At 32.9% G+C, this 14442-nt stretch overlaps 1 protein-coding gene and 1 pseudogene across 1 annotated transcript; both read right to left on the bottom strand.

The window, feature by feature from the left end:
• Nucleotides 1–1704: 1704 nt before the first annotated feature.
• LOC108473310 (uncharacterized protein At4g15545-like) lies at nucleotides 1705–9274 on the bottom strand (annotated as a pseudogene).
• Nucleotides 9275–10382: 1108 nt separating this feature from the next.
• On the bottom strand, nucleotides 10383–13552 carry LOC108470552 (uncharacterized). Its single transcript, XM_017771902.2, has 3 exons — nucleotides 13040–13552; nucleotides 11965–12153; nucleotides 10383–11528 (listed from the first exon to the last, which is right to left on the bottom strand). The coding sequence occupies exons 1-3, from the start codon at nucleotides 13217–13219 to the stop codon at nucleotides 10950–10952; spliced, it is 948 nt and encodes a 315-aa protein (XP_017627391.1). The 5' UTR covers nucleotides 13220–13552; the 3' UTR covers nucleotides 10383–10949.
• Between the last annotated feature and the right edge of the window lie 890 nt (nucleotides 13553–14442).

Genomic DNA, 14442 nt, shown 5'->3' with positions numbered 1-14442 from the left:
GTATTCCTTCCCGCAATAAACCCAGTCTCTTCTTGGCCAATAATTCTTGGGAACACCAACTTGAAACAATTAACAATGATTTTCATTACCAAGTTGTAAAGAACCGAGCACAAGCTAATCGGTTGAAATTGGGAAAAGCATTCTGGATTTGGAACCTTAGGAATGAAGACTATAGAATTATTCAGCTTTGGGTCAATTTTTTCACCGTTAAAACTATTTTTTACCCAAGTACAAATCGAATCCCCAATTTGCTCCCACTGACACTGAAAAATAGTGCATGGAATCCATCACTCCCAGCGCCTTCAGAGGACTCATCAAACATGGCGGATTTATTTCCTTGTTTGAGACTGGTTTGCTTAACATCTAAATTTCACCGTCTTCAAACTTCGGAAAAGAACTAGTGGGAAGCCCTCTCATTGACCCCGGATCTTCACCATATAACTTTTCTAAAAAACGAGTTGCCTCCTGTTGTAAATCCTCCTCATCAAAAATCCACTCCCCCTCGGCATTTCTTAAAGTCGTAATCCGATTTTGCTTTCTCCTTTTTAAGGTGTCCTTATGGAAGAATTTAGTATTACGGTCTCTCAACGAAAGCCAATCACACCGCACCTTTTGCTTCCAATGGAGTTCTTCATGATACAGAACATTTTCCAATTCCTCTCTAGTTTCCAATTCCAACTGAAATAAAGGATCAGACTGAGAGAAATTCATATTCCTCTGAATCCTATCTTTTAATGGTTACCATGTAACATGAACAAATTGGGAATAGAAGAGACTGTAAACATTAAATAGGGTACTTGCCAACCCTAATTTTATTTGTGAAGACTAAAAATTAAAATAAAGTGAATTGATATCATGAATTAACTCACCATCAATTCAATAAATAAATTAAAATTAAAATCACAATAACAAATAACATAGTAAACAAAAGATAGTTCAATCTTTTAATTTTAACAAATAAATAAATAAATAAACTTTTTTAGTTTTTTATTTTAATTTAAAGATTATACCCAATACTCAATTGAATAAGTCAAATGCAAGTATTGAGCATGAATTCCACTAAGCACTGCAGAAAATTAGACAGAATGCATTAATCACTTATTAGATTAAAAAACAAAATTCTTTTGAATGAGCATGCCTTTTGGGAAAAATAATGACCCTATGATAAGCTACATCAAAACCAACCCTTATTGTTCAATTTCACTCCAAGCAACCTAATTGGTGACTAGGCAATGTAGATCAATTGTGACTCCACATTAAATGCTTCAAGAGTTGACAAATTAATCGAAAAGCCTATGATTAGGATGTCACAAGATTAGGTAGAAGAGAATATCATACGAATCGCTTAAAAAGTAGTAGATTAAGGGCATTGATCCCACATCAAATGAAAATAGGAAAGCCTTTGGGCATATTAGCAAGTACATTGCACATCCTATCATGTCTTTCGAGAAAAGTGTAATGGGTTTATGACAAGTGAGCCACCCCTTGATTGTCCAAGGTAAGCAACGTAGACCAATCATTGATCCCACACTAAATCCTTGGGAGCAATAATGGAGAAACTTGTGAGGAAGACATCACGAGATTGAGTGAGAGAGAAGGTTGAGTCAAGCCTTCTAAACAATGGGAGGTGCATTAATCCCACATTGTAGGCCAAAAAAAATCTCACATCAGATGGGAAAAGCAATTTGAGAAACAGTCACAAAATTATATATCGTTTCTGTTGCATTTCAGAAAATTCCTTCATTACATGCAAGTTGATGAGAAAATCTTGCAACGTCCAGGTCCATACTCTTTAAACAGCAGATAAGAGAATGCAAAAGCAGAGCAATTATTTACACAGAATTCTATTGCATGAATGGGGTACAATTATGCCAAAGCAAGACATCCCTACCTCTAATTAGCTGAAACAGAAGCCGCCGCATCTATATATTACAAATTGGCAAATCTTCTGCTCTGGAGAAATCTACCAACTCAAAAGAAGAGCACCTGCCAAATAGTGTACAGGCCAAAAGCATATTAACAAAATCCGTCAAATTTGTTCATAACAAAACATAGGGACATCTTGAAGTAATATATATTCCAAAAGTCATTCAGTTAAAGGCTTTTTTCATTATGAACCTTTCTGTAAATATGTGTAAGCATGCATGATCACTGATTTATTCAAATAAAAAATTCCATAGAACATAATCTTTTTCTCTAAACTTACCACCAATGTGCATGCATGTTCAAATGCAAGAGAAAGGATAAATGTGTTTCAAAGCTCTATCGAACAAGTAGGGCTAGTATTCAGCCACTATTTAAGCTATGCTCGTTTATCCAGAAAATCAATCAGGGACAAACTTTGAGTTTCTTCTTTCAGCTTAAATCAATCAATGTTTAGACTTTATAGTATGACCTTATCAAACGTGCTGCAGATTATTTTCTTCTCCATTGTATCTCATTCCAACTTAAAGCACCAAAAGAAATAAACATGAATTTTCCATAAACTAAATAAATTTATTGGAGTTAACAATAACTCAAAAACAGATAAAATATAACAGAGCAAAAAAATACAAAAACTTATATTCACACTATAACTATTGAACCTTATTCCACGAATGAAAAAAAAAAGAGTAGAGTAGGCTAACTAAACCTTGTCAAAAGGCACTGCAAAAGGACAAGCTTTCGTCCCAGGAAAGCATCTTAGCATACCATATCATTTATGGTCCTGAGCACCTCTCAATGCCTCATCTGCAAGATAAACAAAATGTGAACTGCTTTAAGGATTTGGGTTCAAGCTTTACTATAGAGAAGGAAAAGGGAAACCAGAAAGGGTGAAAAGCACAAAAAGAGAAAAGGAAGAAAAGTCACAACAAGCAGCAAATGAAGACAGATGAGAGGTATGTTGATGAGGAAAGTGACTGGGCTATTGTCTCAAGGTAAAAGAAGGGAAAACAGAGAATGGGAACAAAAAGGCGTCACTAAACATGAAAAAAGAAATTATTACTTTTACAAGGATGGTTGGGTTTATCCCTAAACAAACTCAGCCCTTTCACAAATTAAATGAAACAAGCTCACTGTTGTTAGCTCACCGTCATTTTAGTTCAGCCTGTTTATTCAATTAGTTTCAAAATCCGCTTCAGATTCAATCATTACTCCGATAAAGAATAAAAACAAGTTTAGGCCTTCAGATTAAAGCAGAGGCAATCATTTGCGATAATTTCCCTAATTCAATTTCTAAGAAGCGGTGATAGCTTCCACAATCACAAAACAATAGATCTTCAACTCCTTTATCCTTGTCCAGATAAATCTTTTAACAGCGCCATTGCAAAAGAGACATTGGAACAAGGTAAAAAATCCTTCGCCAATCATTCATCGGAGCATGCATTATTTGTTTCAGTAAAGAGGCACAAAGTTTTCTATCAAGCATGTGAATTTATGAAGGTAAAAGGTTCCTACAATTCACGAAATGTATATCAGGTATCATAATTATCGAGTCTATGGCCAGACTACAAGGGAGCAGCTCAAAAAAAGGATTACATGAACCTTATAATGGACAGGCAGATAGCATCTGGCCAATGCTATGAATAATATGGCAATTCACAAACCACGCAGATGGTGTCTAGAAGTAGACGTACTGGTAATGGTAAAGTATCTCACCAGGAGATAATTAAGATCTAGCAATGCTGCGATTTACCAGTCCTTGAAATGATAGAAACAGATCTTTTTTATCTGTCCCAAATATCTCTCCAGCCTTTCTCAAAGTTTCCTGGAGTAAAAGAACCAGTGTTACTAAGCACAAAACGTTTGACACTGAACTGGCATAAAGTCTCTGATAACTCAACAACTCATTACCTCTCGAGTTTGCTTCTGAGCATTCAGTTCCTTGATGTTAGCCAAAAGTGCACTGAACAGTTCGTAGGAAAGTTGACTCCTACACTACAAATACTTCAAATCAGCTTGAGAAGATCCAGAAACTCTCAAGGGATCATAAAATGTATCTACACACTCTTGATTGAGAAAAGAATAAAATTTACCTGGCTTGACGAAAGAATTCCTTTCCATCAATTCGAGGAGTTCGAGCTAAAAATATTTTAAAATACAAAAAAAATGGCTCAGAAGAAAAAAAGGAAAACAGGTAACTAATAATAGAAAACAAAACCAGTTGGTCTATCGGAATAACTGCAATTCTTGTAAACCTGGCAGTGAATGCCTACGAGGAGGAGAGTCAGCTGCAGACAACTGGTGGCTTGATGAGTACCATGAGACTGAAGTCTGCCCATCATATTGAGGCTTTGTTGGAGAAGTTGCACCTGAAGTTTTCGGGGGAGACCCAGCAGCAGAATACCCCCTAGGGGAACCACTGGTGGATATAATTTCTGTTCCAGTAGGAGTCAACCGTGGTGCGATATATGGAGTTCTAGAAAATCTTTGTCCAGCATGTCTTGAGGCTGTTGGCTAAATATCAGCTTAAAATCCATATCAAAATAGAGCTTTTTAATGAAGTTTCGGTTTCTTTTTCCAGAAAACCAATCAGGTATGATTCTTTCCCAAATTTTGGCATAACTACTGATCAGAATCATTCCAGTAACTTGTTAATGTATTTGAAAACAAGTTAAAGAATGCATTCAAGTAGTAGAACATACAACTTCGTATCTTTATCTATATAATTTATGAAATCCCTTTAAGCTTCCTTGAGGAGCACATCAATCCCAGGACTTAATAATTTATTTTACATTTTCTGTCTCCTACTGTCAGTTCCACGTCAAGATAACACTGACTGCAGAGATAAAGTAATTAACTCAGTTTGGGCAAAGATATTCTCATTACCAATAAAATGCATATGGTGATAAGTTATAACACTGAACATACCATTACAAACATGAAAACCTTGAGAAACGGGTGAGGAAAATAGAAAAAGACATAAAACAAAATTATAAAGCATCCTAAATTCATCAAGTTGATCGAATATCAAATTCAAAGTTAAGATTCTTGCAAATAAACAAGAGGAAATTGATAGGCTGGTCCTAGGATAAGGGTTAGCTTGGCAATGCTTTTGAAAAGTGCTGTGGAAAAGTACTTTTGAAAAGTTTGGTTTAAAATTTGAGTGTTTAGCATTGCTGTTAAAAGTGCTATTAAGAAATAAAATGTCTATTTTAGACATATTATTATCAAGTAACAAATATGCATTTAAATAATATTTAAATTAGTTAATATTATTATATTTTAGTAAAAATATAAAAACTTATTATAACTTGTTAATATTTTAATATATGAAATATAAATTTTAAATATTTTAAGCAATAAATATTAATTATTTATAAAATTTAATTAGAATATATAAACTATACTTTAAATATTTAAGTATAACCATTAAATATTTGTAATTAGTATTTTAAAAAATTTAATTAATAATTTTAACACATTTGTAATTAAGCACCAAGAAAAAAAAGGAAAGTAATATGTTAGTAAAGGGGTGAAAAAGTAATTAAGCACTAAAAGTGCTTTTGGGAGAGAAAAAGCTAAAAATTTTAGCTTCTCCTTTTCAGAAGTCTGAAAAGCTAAAAATTTCAACTAAAAACAACTTGTTTAGCACAGCTTGAAAAGTGCTTTTGGAGCCAGAAGTGCTTTTTTTAAGCACTGCAGAACAAGCCCTAAGTCTCCTGATTTCATGTTCAAGTAAGTCACACGTGGTAGCCATCCAAAACTACAACTTGACCCAAACAATGTAACTTTTAAAATTTTAGACCATGAACATACCTGCAGATCCAAACTGGATCAATCAAAATCCATTAAATGGAGTCGATCAAGAGTCACAGTAACCACACTCAACCCTACTTTCTAGAGTAGTAGGAAGGGAAGTTCTTGTTTCTTATCTTTAGGATACTTACCAAAATATTGAAATAAATTCTATTTTTACCAGTTCTACAGAGAAAAAAAAAAGAAAAAATGAGAAGAAAAAGAGCATTATTATGTTTTTTTGTAACATTATATCTATAATCTATACAACAGTATAACGAGTGGCTTGAGACAAATTATAATTTGGACAAAAGTATCCACAAAATTGTCAAATAATTTAAGCAGCCACATATTTTCTGTCAAATTATATATATTTTTTACAATACACAATTATTTATGTTTCTTTAGATTTGTAAAGGTTTTAATTTCTCAGGGCAAGGTTTGGAGAAAGGCTGCCACATTAACAATGACTACCTGAGAAAGGCTGCCACATTAACAATGACTACCTGATAAATATACCACATATGTCACTAAGACCCGTATACTTATTTGCAAATGAACTCATACAACACATTTTTAAAAAAAATCATCCTTAACTTCAGTTCATTGTTGACTTCTAGCTTATTGGTTTTCAGTATAGAAATTCTAAAAGTAAGTCTAAAGCTTTAAATCCAAATGTTTTTCAGGTTTTCTTTGAAGAGAAGTCGATCCAATGAAATATTTAAAATATCAAAGGACTAGAATAAAAAAAGCACAATAGTTATTGACAGAAATCCTCTAAATGTTGTTCACTAAAAAGTATGCCAATTTATATGTTCTGTCCAGTTTCCAATTTTATAACAAGATGCTAAACCATTTCCAACATAGATGCTGGTTCCTTAAGATCGTACGATACATAGACATAATTACATAGACATAAACATACTGCAAAGAAATTAGTAGACTTGTCCAATTACCTTCATCAATTGTGCTTGCCATGTCCATCGAACCATTAGAAGAACGAACTGATGTGAAGTCATTTATCCCATCATCTACGTGGCAGGAGGTATTAGCATTGATCAGAATAATGGCAGCAAGATAGAAGTTAGTCATGGAAAGAAAGGAAAAGGAGGAGATAGGCTATTGTTGAATTTCTGAAGTGAGAAATAATGAATGATTAAAGAAGAAAATAAAGAAGAAAATCGAAGCAGTATGTGAAATCTAATAATACCCTGATCAGGATAGGCTTTAGGGACTGACTGATCACAGGTCCCAATATCAACCGTTTCAGCTTGCTGTTATAAAGGATTGAGAGCAAGGTTAAAAGAAAATGGTTTCTTCTCAAATATCTCAACAGATAGAAAGTAAACAGAGAAATGAAGTGCAGATAAAGTTGACCAAAATTTAAATAGAAGTAACAGAAATGCATTAAAAACAGGCTAAATATGAAAATCTTACAGATGCATGGTCATCATTTAGAGATTGCATCAGTTGTCGCTTGAAAGCCTCCAACTGTCAAAAAACTAGAATATGTTATTCTTTATGCTTCAAATTTCAGAATAAAACACATGAAAATAATATGATGATGATGATGATGATGAGAAAGAGAGAGAACAATGAACAACCATGATTATAGTAGAAAATATTATCTGATTTCTTCAACAAAGGCAGGATGTCCAAACAGTTAGACTAGCTACTAGACAAGCAAAACATGCTTACATATACCAGGTGGCAAGAGTCTTGTGTTGTGTGGCATGAGAGCTTGAGTTCAATCCTTAGCATCCCTACCTCCACCCCCAATTATAAAAAAAAAGTTTCCAATGTGGAAGTAATCATTCAAAATGCTTTAATCAAGCAACCATAATGTAACACACCAAACATACAGAATGCAAGTGAACTCTTAACCTTTAACATCACCATGTCGCACAGAAATAAAGCACCAGGTTTTAGTAAGAACCCCACTCACTAACATCGAGAACAAACAAACTGGAGTCATGCATATCTTGGTGAAAGAAATTCCTTAAATTTCTTTAATTAAAAAGTCATTTTAAAATACGAGTACTGGTTAATGAGTAAATTATTATTAGCATGCAATTTGCTATTAGAAATTATTGACTGCATTTCAAATGAATATCAAAACAGCCAGTAAAACTATTTGGATATCAAAACAGCCTGTTTACCTCCCAGCAAATGAAGCATATCAAAGAACACAGAAAGAATATTAAAGTAACAGTGGTTAGCAGTTACTTTGCAGATATATTTGTAACTAAAATACATATTCTAATTCTGTATTTTCTACAAGTACGGAAATGTACTCCTTTGAACAAAAACGATTGGAGTTGTTCTTCTTTTTTTTTCCTTCTGAATATACATATTTCACACAAAACAAACAACTTGTTGCTTTAATTTGAAATGTACAATTTACTGAGCTTTTAGGAATCCAGCAAGCCACAGATTTCAAACAATAATTGATTTTTAAATTAAATAAATTTAACTATTAAATCCATTTCTTATCTAAATTAAAGCAAACCTTAAGCTACTTTATCATTAAAGAATTTTGTAAGAAGTAATTAGAAAACCAACGAACTTAACTGTATCTATTTCTTAATCATAAAAACTTTGATCCACTACTACTGCGATTGAGTTTTAATCTTTAGCAAAAGCTCAAAATTGTTAACGTTACTAAATACTATAAACCTTAATGAACTTCATCATATTTTCGTAAGTAGATTATTTAATTAATCTCTAGAAAAAAAAATGAGTGCAAATAAAATTAAAATTTTCAATCTCACCTTAGATAAATCACGACTAAGTTTCTTTGCAGTCATTGCCAATGAATCACGCTCCTCCGAAAGCTTAATCTTCAAAAGCAATACAAAGTCGTCAAAATCATGAACAATAGAACCCGCAATTTTATACAAATACCTTTAAAAAGATCGAATTTGTACTCAATAAATAATACCAACAACAGGAATTCACAAACAAGATTGTTAAAAAAAACCTCGAAAGGAAATAAGAGCGAAACGAGAGAGTGAAGAAAAAAATAAGAAACCAATCTAATCCATTACCCCCCCCCCAAAAAAAAAAAACCTGCATTCCTAATACTGTGAAAATACACCCAAAAATGGTTCATTAAGTGAAAAGAAATTAAGCGAAAAATGAAAAGGACTTACATTTTCCTCAAAAGCAATCTTGAATCTAGACTCAGCATCTTGATTAAGTTGCTGCAATGTTGATAGTTTATCTTCCAGTTCGAAAATGATATGATCTTTTTCGTACATTTTCGCCCTCATCCTCCCATCTCCCCTTCCATCTTTGACACTCTGGATGCGATTGCCATAGAAGTTATCTTACGCGCCAGATCCAACTGCTCGTAAGGATCAGTGGGTATGACTGCAAGGACCTCTTCCGCAGAATGAAATCGTTGCCGCCCACCTGCGACATCGCCGATGCTGTCTCTTCTTCGGCGGTGGGGTTTGATTTGTTGGTGAAAGTGAAACATTTAAAATAGGAGACAAAAGGAATAGAGTACAAAATACAAATGCTGTTATTTTGGGCTTAATTTCTGTGGGGTTGGTTTCTTAATTTTAAACTTTTCCCTCCAAATATAAACCAAACACAATCCACCCCCTTCGATGGGAATATCCTTTTTTCAATATCAATTTTTTAATGAATTTTTTATTTATTTATTTTAGCTAAATGACATATTATTAAATTTGACTTTGTTTTATAATTTTATTATTAAATTTGTATCATTAACAATGTTTTAAGAATTGGATCAATGACCGAACCAATCGGATCATCAATTCTTGATTCAATTAATTTAATTAAATAAATTATTAAAAATTAAGAAAAAAAAAAGATAAATTGATTAGATCGATCAATTCAACCGATTCACAAATTTAAACGGTCCAATCCAAACTAATCGTATATTACATAAAAATACTTCAAAAGTGCTTTTTCCAAACTCACATGCTTTTAGATTCAAAAACTATCAGTCAAAAATTGCTTACGACTCCAAAGTTACTTTTGAAAAATATCGCTAAACAAAGCCTTACTCAAGATTCATGAAAAGAATTATCACGATTCCTTCGATGATAATCATATTTCTATAAAGCATCTAAACTAATCAATAATGGGTAGAGAGATCAATACGAGTATAAAATAACTGGGAATGTAAGATAAAACCATTTTAACAAGTTCCTTTACGTGTGTTAAAAAGATAGAAGATCTTACCAAGCGTCACTCATAAGACAATTTCAGGCATGAGTAACATGTAAGAACAATACAAGTTTTGATGCCATGTTAAGCATCCAACCTAAATTTGGTTGATAATAAATGTAAAAGTCCAACTTGAAAAAGAGATCATAGACAATAGATTCAACCTATGTAGGATAACACCACTTTAACGCTATAAAAATACCCTTGGGGTTCTAATGTTGGGATTTGCCATGGGGAATCATGCCTGTTGTTTCCGAACGTTGGTCCTTCCAATTGTTAACTGTATGTTTGGATATTGGAAGACACATAAATAAAGCAATTGACATTGATTCTTATCTACAATCAATAGCTCCTTCCAGGCAGAAATTGTCAATTGTTACAGACGGCCATATAAAATCCATGTCCATAACAGTACAGGATTAATACATATCCTAACGATCAGTAATTCAAGCTATGCATTCAAATTCTTTACATTGGAATCGAACAAATTTATTCAAATACTAAACAACAAAAATTACAACCTGTTCACTTTTTATTGACTTGACCAGAACACAATAATCAAAATTCGGATCAAATATAACCAACAACTTTAACTACAGCGATTAATATACAAATATCCAGAAAACTTTTACAACTATTGATGTATATAATTGTTCATCCAATGCAAACCAGCTGATAGATTCAAAGTTCTCATCTCCATTTAAGAAAATTAAGCAACCAGAAGAGAGATTTGTAAATAATTACAGCACCAGAAATGATTACCTGACTCTAAAATCAAATGAGGATCGTATGTGCAGCCATTTCCAAAGTATTGGAGGCAGCCTGGAATATTTGAATGGCACTTTGATATGGAAGAACTCAAACCAGGGAGGCAACTGTAATATGTGGTGCCCCTGCCTTCGGATGTTTAAACATGATATACCAAACAAAGTTTCTCAAACCACGCTTTACTCGACATAGGAGACTCATTGTGAAGATTTAAGGAATCAGAAATGTTATTGACATCATTATAACTTTTACTTCATCCCATTTCACTTCACTGACCGTATGCCAACAGTTCTTACCCGGAACCGATACTGAGGCTGAGAGTCTTCATCATCATCGTCATCATCATCATCTTCACTGGAGTCATTTTCAACACTGTCCCACCGTGCATAATCGAGAGCAGAGTGTCCCTTTGGTTTGGGGATCGCCTGCCATCCCTTGGAATCTTTGATGCCCTCTCCTAGAGGAGAAGCAACGCCAACCCTTTCGGGCACATTCTTCTGACCTGAATATTCCTTGGGTTTAGGAATTGCCTGATATCCTTTGGAATCCCTATCATTTGGTTTTTGAAGAGCAGTTACTCCAGGATTTCTTTCAGGCATATTCTTACAATCTGTTTCCTGCTCAGCATATTCTTTAACCTCAGATTTCTCAGAGGGAATTATTTTCTCTTTAATTGGATACTCATTAAGCTCAGCAGCATTCAGATCTTTCCCAATTGCTGGCACCACTAGGTCTTCCTTTTTGTCATCTTGTCTCACTTCTTTCTCACTTGTATCGGGTTGCTCATTTTCTTCTTCCTCTTCTTCCAGCTCTGCTTCAGATTCAGGTATCGGAGCAAGTGCCTTTCCTTAAGCAAAGAAAACAAAATCCACTTTCTTACTGACATCCAGAATATCAAATACAAGGCAGCTTAAGACAGAACTAGTGGAACCAATTTTGGCAATGGCTTTCCCAATGACCATAAGCAAGCAATTGATTTAGTATAAGCTACCAGATATTGGGGCAAGCGTCTCTCCTTAAGCAAAGAAAACAAAGTACACTTTCTTACTGGCATCCAGAATATCAAATATAAGCCAGCTTAAGACAGAATTATTGGACTAATTTTGGTAATAGCTTTCCCAATAACAATGCGGAAGCAAATGGTTCAGAATAAGCTAACAGCATACAATTGAGAAGTCTTAAGTGAAATAAAAAGAAAAAAGTACCCCGTTAATTAACAAGACAAGATAGACTATAGCAGAGAAACATCTACAAGAAAAAAGAAATAAGGGGGTATACCAGTTGTGTCCTTAAACGGGCTTGAAGATTATGATAAACTTCGGAAGAGGGATCCAACTCTATGAGCTGGTTGACATCAAAGAGAGCTGAATTGTACTCCTTTAGTGTGACTAGTGTTTGCGCTCGTAGCATCAGAGCTCCAGTGTGCTTATGGTCAAGCTCAAGAACTGAGGTACATTCTTCTGCTGCCTAAGGTTGAATTAACAACATAAGTTTACAGATAACAGTTTCTGTGCATTAAAGTAAAATGGAAAACCCAATACGCATGCATTCCATGAATAGTGAAAGCGCTTTAAGATGCCAAACATATAAAGAAACAGGTAGAAGAAAACAGAATTTGTTTATCAGTTTTTCAACATGATCTTCCGCAAGATATGACCCTAGCAAAAGTAGTAGAATGCACCATTAAAACAAACACTGATTCTTATTAGAATCTAGAGTAAAAGCAAAAGTATCAAAACAAGAACTTCTGCCACAAATTAAAAACCTGGATTTTTTTAATTAATATTATCTTCAACAATTATTTCTATTGAAATAGTCTAATAAAACAAAGAACCTTGTTATCTACTCACGGTTCCCGCTCGTCCCGTTCCCTCTCTATTCTTGAGATCACTAAAATATCACAACCTTACTAAAATTATGGTGAAAGAAAATTTCACCTTCTAAATAAGCTTTTCTAAAAAATGAAAAGAACATCCAATTAAGAGTACTGAAAATAGGACACACATAACATCCCAGCTAAATTATATGAAAAGAAGAAGAAAAAGAAAAAAAAGAAAAAAAAAGAGAGCCAAAATTACTTTACATTTTCATTTTAATCCATTAAAAACAGATAAATAAACCCGCCCCCCAACAAAGCAGCTTTCGTCCATGAAATTATTATATTAAACCCATGAAAATGTCGAAATAAAACAGTAAAATAAAAAAAAAATTCGATATTCCCGAAGTCCGGAAAGTCCAATCTGAAACACGATAATTACTAAAAACTACTGAAAAGTAAAACCCAATAGGTAAAATCAAAGGCAAACCAATGTAATGATAAAAGGAAAAAGAATAAAAAAGAGAAAAGAGAAACCTTTTTGAAATGATGTAATTTCAAGTAACAAGCGGCTCTGTTACTGTGCAAAGCGATCTTCTGAGGCTTCGGTTTGGCAACAGCCAGCGCCTCGGTGTAGTAACACAGAGCTTCGTTGTACCTCCCTTCTCTATACATCTGGTGGGCCCTTTCGATCTTGTTAAACGACGCTGTGGCCATGCTCAACCTCCCCGCTCCTGCCACTCAGTTCCTCCGATCTGGTCAAGCTGTTACGGATTTGGGATGGAACAGAAAACAAATCAAACAAAATGATAAGAAAGAGAGAGAAAGAGAAAGGGTGAGGACGCGTTCCCAGAAATGATAATTGAGGATTAGATTAGTAAGGGTTAAGGCAGGGGATTTTATGTGTGTTTATTTTGATTTTGGGTTTTAATTATGAAGTGGGCTCAACTCAAGCTCAGTTTCGAAGGGGTTTTGAAATTTTAGTGGGAAAAGGTTAGCGTGGTAAACAGGGGTGGGTGAGAATGGGGTATGTTGGGAATGGGGCGTAGCCACAATAGATATTGTTCAATTTATTATTGTTTTATTGGTTTTATTACGGATACATAATTTTAAAAATTATTGTCTATTATTGCTTATATATTCTCGCGTTTCATTTCAATTTAATTTTTACATTTTTAATTTTTTAAATTAAATAAATATTTAAACATAAGTTTTTAATAAATATTTAAACATAAATATAAATGATTTTTTCTATATTTCGATATTACATTTTATCATTTTAATAGTTTATATATATAAGGATAAAATGATAATTTTGTATAGTAAAGTAGGTAGGGGTAGGGCAAACAATTACCATAACCGTTCTATACCTACTATCCAAAAGAAAAAATTCACTCCATTCAAAGCGGTTAGAATTCTATTGAGCAGTTTGGATTTTGCCATCCCTAGTTGCATTACTAATCTATTTAGGCTTAGTTTGTTTCATAAAAAGTAACTTGTCGAAAAAATTTTTAAATTATTTTTGTATTTATTTCATAAAAACTTGACTAACGAAAATAATTTACAAATCAATGGAAAATAAGCCTATAAAATAACTTGCTCATTTTTAAGAAGATAAGTCATTTTTGAAGAAAAAAAGAGTAATTTTATTTTTATATAAAAATTAATTTTGAATCAAACCTAATATTTTTATACTAATAATATTTTTTTATTTTTTAAAATATTTAAAATATTAAAATATCAATATGAAATATTATAATTTTTAATATTATTAAACATACATATTTAATTATTTATATTTAATAATATAATAAATTATTAATATTGTTAATATAATTTATTATTTTAATAAATTGCATAATATTAAAATTTTATTTTAAAAATAATACTTTTAAATTTAAAATAATATTCTTTGAAAAATATTTATATTAATATTTTAA

This window comes from Gossypium arboreum, chromosome 1 (assembly GCF_025698485.1).
Source record: "Gossypium arboreum isolate Shixiya-1 chromosome 1, ASM2569848v2, whole genome shotgun sequence".
Lineage (NCBI taxonomy): Eukaryota > Viridiplantae > Streptophyta > Magnoliopsida > Malvales > Malvaceae > Gossypium > Gossypium arboreum.
This window is presented reverse-complemented; position numbering and strand designations above follow the sequence as displayed.

What these genes read in the sequence shown, in the direction of transcription:
- LOC108470552 (XM_017771902.2), bottom strand. Translation starts at nt 13,219, where the DNA reads ATGGCCACAGCGTCGTTTAACAAGATCGAAAGGGCCCACCAGATGTAT. An exon ending in AATTACATCATTTCAAAAAG is followed by an intron (nt 12,154 to 13,039) that starts GTTTCTCTTTTC and finishes ATTCAACCTTAG; the next exon opens with GCAGCAGAAGAATGTACCTC. An exon ending in CCCGTTTAAGGACACAACTG is followed by an intron (nt 11,529 to 11,964) that starts GTATACCCCCTT and finishes GCTTAAGGAAAG; the next exon opens with GCACTTGCTCCGATACCTGA.